General features: G+C 42.2%; 1 protein-coding gene across 1 annotated transcript; it reads right to left on the bottom strand.

Annotated features, from left to right (window-relative positions):
* Positions 1-420: 420 nt before the first annotated feature.
* On the bottom strand, positions 421-5708 carry SMIM23 (small integral membrane protein 23). Its single transcript, XM_012504707.2, has 4 exons — positions 5540-5708; positions 1274-1325; positions 1006-1073; positions 421-761 (listed from the first exon to the last, which is right to left on the bottom strand). The coding sequence occupies exons 1-4, from the start codon at positions 5642-5644 to the stop codon at positions 549-551; spliced, it is 438 nt and encodes a 145-aa protein (XP_012360161.1). The 5' UTR covers positions 5645-5708; the 3' UTR covers positions 421-548.
* Between the last annotated feature and the right edge of the window lie 954 nt (positions 5709-6662).

A 6662-nucleotide genomic window follows, 5' to 3' on the forward strand; every position in this document is an offset into this window, starting at 1 on the left:
GGAATGTTTACTTCCACCAGCAGAGTCAGAGGGTTGAATGCCGCGTAATAGCCACACACTTAGCCAGAGCTAGTATCCTCTTACCACACTCCAGGGAGGAAGGAACATGTGAGAAAGGAAGAGCTATTTATCTGACACCCGCTATGTGCCAGTCACACTCTGTATACACACCCTAGATACATTGTCTTCCTATAAGGCAAAGTGTGTTTCCCTGATTTTTATATGTGAGGAAACTGAGTCTCCGGTTAAGGAAACTTACAAACATCTCAAGAAAGTAGAAGAGTCCTGAACCCATGGCTGGCTCTGAAGCCTGTGTTGGTTCCAGGGGGCCACGTCACGGTGCCAGGGAGACTATCTCCGCGGGCTCTGGTGTTCCGCCAAGGCCGTTTCTGTCAGCATTCATGAATGTGAACAGCGGACTTCATTTCCCAACTACTTTATTTTCTTGCCTCCCTGGAACTTCAAGAGTCAGAGCTCTGCACTGCTTAGAGAAATCCCTGGCAACCCCTCCCCACCTTTGTGCTCTCCCCAGGCCCCAGGCCCACCCCTCACAAGTGACTTTTACGTGTGGGGCAGCGCTCCTCCTGCTGCGGCTCTCCCAGAAGAGCATCCAGCCACAGCTCCAGGTCCCGCACTAGCTGCTCCAGCTCTTGCACCTCTTCCTCTAACTTCTCCAAGAAGACACGCAAGTTCTCCTTCAGCCAGTTCCTCATGGTCTTTATCGGTTCTTCTGAGGGCTCGTCGGTCTGATATTCAAGCCCCTGGAAGGCAGACACAGAAATGGCATCTTGTGCTTTCTCAAATAGGACCCTCCTCCCCGCTCCCACTGGTTTCAAAAAGATCCCTGGGCCTTTGCACATGCTACTCATTGTGCTCGTAGTACCTGTTCCCACCTTCTACACTTGGCCAGCTACTACTTATCTTTCATGACCCATGTTGCCAATGACACCTCCTCTGGAAAGCTTCCCAGATTGCCTTACCTCAGTACCTTGCTGGATATGTTACCTGGGAAACTACAAGATTCTGGTAGTAGTTACATTCTCTGATCCTTTCTGACACCTTCCAACTGCTTCCTGAAACAGGCGCAAACATCACCTCTTAAGAGCAAATGAGCACTAATTGAAATAAACATGGTTAGTTATCACAGTGTGATGAAGGGTCAGTGGGAGAAGGTGGGTTATGGAGGTCCCCTTAACATAAAACCATCTTTGGAATGCTCCACCAAGCTTCATGTGGATTTGGTTCCTTCTTTCTCAGATTCTAGAATGCTCACCCGATATCCCTGTGCTCAAGTACAGCACCAAGATCAGCAATGCCAACAGCGTCTAGGGTTCAAGAAGAGGAGGAGGTGGAAGAACATGAGGATGAATTCTCTCCAGGTCCCCCTGCTTCCATCACAAAGGGCCAGACATGGGAATGCTTATAAGACAGTTTTTTGAGTTTAACTTTTGTTCTAGTTATCTAAGCCACACTTGCTTACTACAAAACTCCCAAACTTTGAAGAAATAGATAACACGGCAACTTACTGATGTTCAATTTGCGATTTCTCTCATGTAAACATTTTTCATTTTAATTGATCTTGAAAAGGAATCAACTTCATTGTGGTATGATTTACATATAATAAAATGCACACATTTAAAATGTATAGTCTGATGAGTCTGATGAGTTTTGATGAATGTCTATACCTGTAGACTATCACCCCAGTCAAGATGTAGAGCATTTCTGTCATCTGAGAAAGTTTCCTTTTGCAGTCAATTCCATCCTCACCCCTGCCCTGCCTGGAGAGAACCATTAGTCTGTTTTCTGTCACTTTGAGAAGTTTTGCCTGTTCCATAACCTTGTATAAGTGGAATTACACAGTGTGTGTGCTTTTGCATTTAGTTTCCTCTGCTTAAGATAGCATTTTTGAAATGCCTCCATTTTTTGTGCTCAATTTTATTGATGAATATATTGTGTATTTTATTGATGAGTATTTATTTTATATGAACATAGAATATTGCACAATCAGTCTCTTTATCTGTTGATGGACTTTTGGGTTGTTTTCAGTTTGGGGCTATTATGAATAAAAGTGCTATGAACACTCATATACAAATCCTTGTGTGAACATATGTTCACATTTCTCTTGGGTTAATATTCAGAAATGCAAATGCTGGTTTATAATATGGTAAATGTATGTTTAATTTTATAAGAAACCACCAATGACTTTTCTGTACCCACTGAGCAACTATATGTGTCTCCATTTTTGTGGTAAATTGCATTAATTGTGTTTCAAATATTGAGCCAAATGAGTTTCTTCAGTAAACTCTAGTTGTTCATGATGCATTAGCTAACCTTTTTATATATCGTATGATTTGATAAGCTACTATTTTGTTGAGATTTCTTACATCTACATTGAGAAGAGATTGGTTTAAAATTTTTTCTAGGCTGGGCACGGTGGCGCATGCCTGTAATCCTAACACTTTGGGAGGCCGAGGTGATCACTTGAGGTCAGGAGTTTGAAACCAGCCTGGCTAACATGGCGAAACCCTGTCTCTACTAAAAATGCAAAAATTGGCTGGCCGTGGTGGCCGGCGCCTGTAATTCCAGCTACTCGGGAGGCTGAGGCAGGAGCATTGCTTGAGCCTGGGAGGCGGAGGTTGCAGTGAGCCAAGATTGCGCCACTGCACTCCAGTCTGGGTGACAGAGCAAGACTGTCACGAAAAAAAAAATTTTTTTTCTATACGTTTGTCAAGTTTTGGTATCAAGCTTTTGTTGCCCCCTTAAAATGAGTTGGTGAGAACTCCCTCCTTCTCTATTTTATGAAATAATTTGTGTAAGATTGGTATTACTTTCATCTCAAATGATTGATAAAATTTATTGGTGAAAACTTTTGGACCTGTAGTTATTAAGACTATTTCTTCTTGAGTCAATTTTGTAAGTCGTACTGCCAAGGAAGATTTGTCCATTTCACCTAAGTTAAATGTATTGGCATCAAATTGTTCCTAATATTACCTTAATATTCTTTTAATGCCTGTAAGAGTCATAATAATCCTCTTTCATTCTTTTTAAAAAAGTATATAAAGAAAAGAGGTCAAGAGAGGAAACAAGAGACCTCTTTCATTCTTGATATTGGTAATTTGTGTTTTCTTTCTACGTATGTTTTTTGTTTAGTCTATTTAAAAGTTTTCCAATTTTTAATTTAATTTTACCAACTAAAAATGGTTATTAATTTTGTTTGCTTTATATTTCATTAATTTCTGATTTTGTCTTTATTATTTATTTCTTTATACTATTGAGGTTAATTCTTTTTCTGCTAACGTGGAAATTTTAACCATGGCTTTTAAAGTTTTCCTGTTTTTCAAATGTGTGTGTGTGTGTTTGTGTGTGTGTGCATATTGACTGACATTGAATTTTCCCCAAACTCATTAGATTTTGGCTGAGTCAGATTTAGTTTGCCTTAAAGAAAGAATAAATTTCTTACACACCCAAGTATGTGAAGTAACATTTAGACCCAGTACTAAACACGGAAGATGAAAGATTTGTCCAACTTGCCTCTTCCCCAGATAATTTTCTTTATAATACAAGCAACTACATTATTATTAACTTAAAAAAAAACACGTTACATAGCAACAACTGGTTGAGTTTCACAGACACAATGATTAGAGAAAGAAGTCAGACACAAAGGTATACATGGTATGATTCCATTTACATGAAATTCAAGAACACAGAAAACTCAGCTATGATGACCCAAATCAGAATCACTGCTATGGGGGTGGGATGCCAGGTGGGCGGAGCCCCGAAAGAGCCTCCCTCAGTGCTAGAAATGTTCTGTAGTTTGATCTGTGTGTACACCCAATGCAAAATCATCACACTGTACATTTAATATGAGGGTCCTTTTTCTTTTCTTAACAATACTCTTTAGGAATCTTTTCACGGAAGACACACACTAACTGTCACAATCTTTAAAATGGCTGATGAGTTTTCGTGGCCTGGAAGCTCTTCTATGTATATAACCAGTCCTCTACCAAGGTATTTTACAGATTGATTTCTTCCCCAGCATTCTTGCTGCTGGTTTCTATACTGTGCTGCATGGAGGCAATGGGAGGAACATGGACTAGGATTGAGTTTGAGTCCTTTTCCTTGTGTCGTCTTGGGGCCTGAGCCAAATAATTTCTCTGAGCCTCAGTTTCTTCGTCTGTAAAATGGATTTTGAAATACACTGCAAAGTCTTTCAAAAAAGAAGAAGTGGCTCACACCTGTAATCCCAGCACTTTGGGAGGCCGAGGCGGGTGGATCATGAGGTCAGGAGTTTGAGACCAGCCTGGCCAATATGGCGAAACCCTGTCTCTACTAAAAATACAAAAATTAACTGGGTGTGGTGGCGGGCACCTGTAGTCCCAGCTGCTCAGGAGGCTGAAGCAGTAGAATGGCTTGAACCCGGGAGATGGAGGTTGCAGTGAGCCAAGATCACACCATTGTACTCCAGCAGTCTGGTGACACAGCGAGGCTCTGTCTCAAAAAAAAAAAAAAAAAAAAAAAGAAACAATGGGACTCTGGTAGAATCGAGGTGGGAAATGCTGTGGTAAACAAAGCTAAGCAAACTTCTTTGTTGCAGGACTTCTCAGAGCCTTCCTCACGTGAATGAGCAGTGTCAGTCTTCAGGAAGGGATGAGGGTATGCAGCCTTCCCCAAGCCACAGAATTCTGTAAAGAATGTTTCTGAAAGGAGCATTCCTGGGTCTGGTGTCTATGGAACACTTTTTAGGAAAAGCCGCAGCATGATGGGTGTCCATGAAGGCCCCTGTTATATGCTGCAAGGTCCAGCATATAGGAGGCGCTTGGTACATGTATAGTAAATTAATGAGTGAACAAGTCTTTTGAAAACAGAGACAGCAGAGCTCATTCATTCATTGCTCTGCTTAAAACCCTTCAACAGCGTCTTATTCTCAGAATAAACCCTTGCTCAGGGTTCTCATAGCAGATGAACCTTGTTTCAGGGGGTTCTAAATCAGATGAATGTGTTTTCAAATCCTGATACGTCCCAGTTGTATGGCCCTTTTGCCTTTCTGGGCCTCAGATTACCCTCTGTGAATGAGGTTGATAGCATCTAAGAGATGGGGTGTGGATGCACCAGGCTGTGTGCAGCAAGCATTAATATTTTCCATTTTGACGAAATCCCACATGAGTTTTGAATTTCAGCCCTGAGAATGAATCCTCCAGGAGTGCTGCAATTCAGGAGTATTATCAGTTCATTCATTCATTCAGCATCTACTAGGCACCAAGCACCATGCTAGGCACTAGGGATTCAGCGGGGAACTAAACAAAAAGCCCAGTCCTCCTGGAACATACCTTCTGCTGGTAGTGCTGAGAATTTAATAAGACAGTGTCACTGACAGCCCCGGCAAGAAGTGCCTAAGCCCCTAAGCTGTGCTCCACCGAGTGGGATCCAGGGACGGTTGGGTCTAAGACTCATTCCGGGCTTCAAGGGCCTTCTAGTCTGTCTGGAGTGGCAAAAGGAGCCCAGATGGAAGGAAAGCAGCATGTACCTGGCCTGGCCTCACCTGCTTCTTGTCATCACGGTGGCTGCCCCTTCTCCGTTCAAGCAGCTGGGCTGCCACCCGCTCTGCTGCCACCTGCCTTCTGCTGTCCACTTGCTGGGTTGCCATGGCCTCAGATTTGGCTGCCAGGGTGGACCAAGATCCCCTCACTCAACAGGCAGAAGGGCACCCTTCCCCTCCCTGTGGTCACTAGGCATCCTGCAAACATTGAGTTCTGATGTCACAGAAGGTGGGGACAGCAAGGTTCCCACCGTCCCACCACCCTGATTTTTAGTCCCTTTCCTCACTTTTATTTTTCATATGAGTGTAGAAAACAAAGATCAGGAAGAAATGCGTCAAAAGATTATGTTTCAGGATGATGATTTTTCTGATTATTTTCTTCTATATTTGCAAGTTTTTAATAAAAATGCCAATTCTAAAATATAAAAACAATAGGTTGCGTGCAGTGGCTCACACCTGTAATCCCTAGCACTTTGGGAGGCTGAAGCTGGAGGATTGCTTGAGTCCAGAAGTTCGAGACTAGCCTGGGCAACATGGTGAGACCACGTCTCTATTTTTAAAAAATTACAAAAAAAACCAATAAAAGCTATTTTTAATTGAAAAATGTATGGAGATAATTGCAGATTCACATGCAGTTGTAAGAAACAATACAGAGAGATCCTGTGTACCCTCTACGAGGTTTCCCCCCAGTGGTACAGTAATATCCTGCCTCACTGCAGTAGGAGATCACAGCCTGGATGTGGACATTGATACATTCTACCAATCTTACGCAGACTTCCCCAGTGTTACTTGTTCTCATTTGTGTGTGTGTCTGTGTGTGTTTAATTCTAAACAGTTTTGTGTAGATTTGTGTACTTAGGACAATAGTCAAGACACAGAAGAATTTCAAAACTACAAGGGGCTTTGTGCTGCTTCGTGATGGCTGCTGCTTCCTGACCGCACCCACACTGTCCCTAACTCCTGGAAATCACTCATCTGCTCTCTTTTTCTAAAATTTGTTTATTCCAAATGCTACATCAATGGAATGAAACAGTATTTAACCTTTGGGGATAGGCTTAAAAAAAAAACTTAGTATAATTCCCTGGAAATTCATCCAATTTGTTGCATGTATCGGTAGTTCATTCCT

This window comes from Nomascus leucogenys, chromosome 2 (genome assembly GCF_006542625.1).
Source record: "Nomascus leucogenys isolate Asia chromosome 2, Asia_NLE_v1, whole genome shotgun sequence".
NCBI classification, from domain to species: Eukaryota; Metazoa; Chordata; class Mammalia; order Primates; family Hylobatidae; genus Nomascus; species Nomascus leucogenys.

Bases quoted from the DNA above. Each gene is read 5' to 3' on its own strand.
- SMIM23 (XM_012504707.2), bottom strand. From the start codon at position 5,644: ATGGCAACCCAGCAAGTGGACAGCAGAAGGCAGGTGGCAGCAGAGCGG. The intron at 1,326-5,539 runs GTGAGGCCAGGC...CTTGAACCCTAG, and splicing joins ACCGTGATGACAAGAAGCAG to ACGCTGTTGGCATTGCTGAT. The intron at 762-1,005 runs GTAACATATCCA...TCTGCCTTCCAG, and splicing joins AGAATCTTGTAGTTTCCCAG to GGGCTTGAATATCAGACCGA.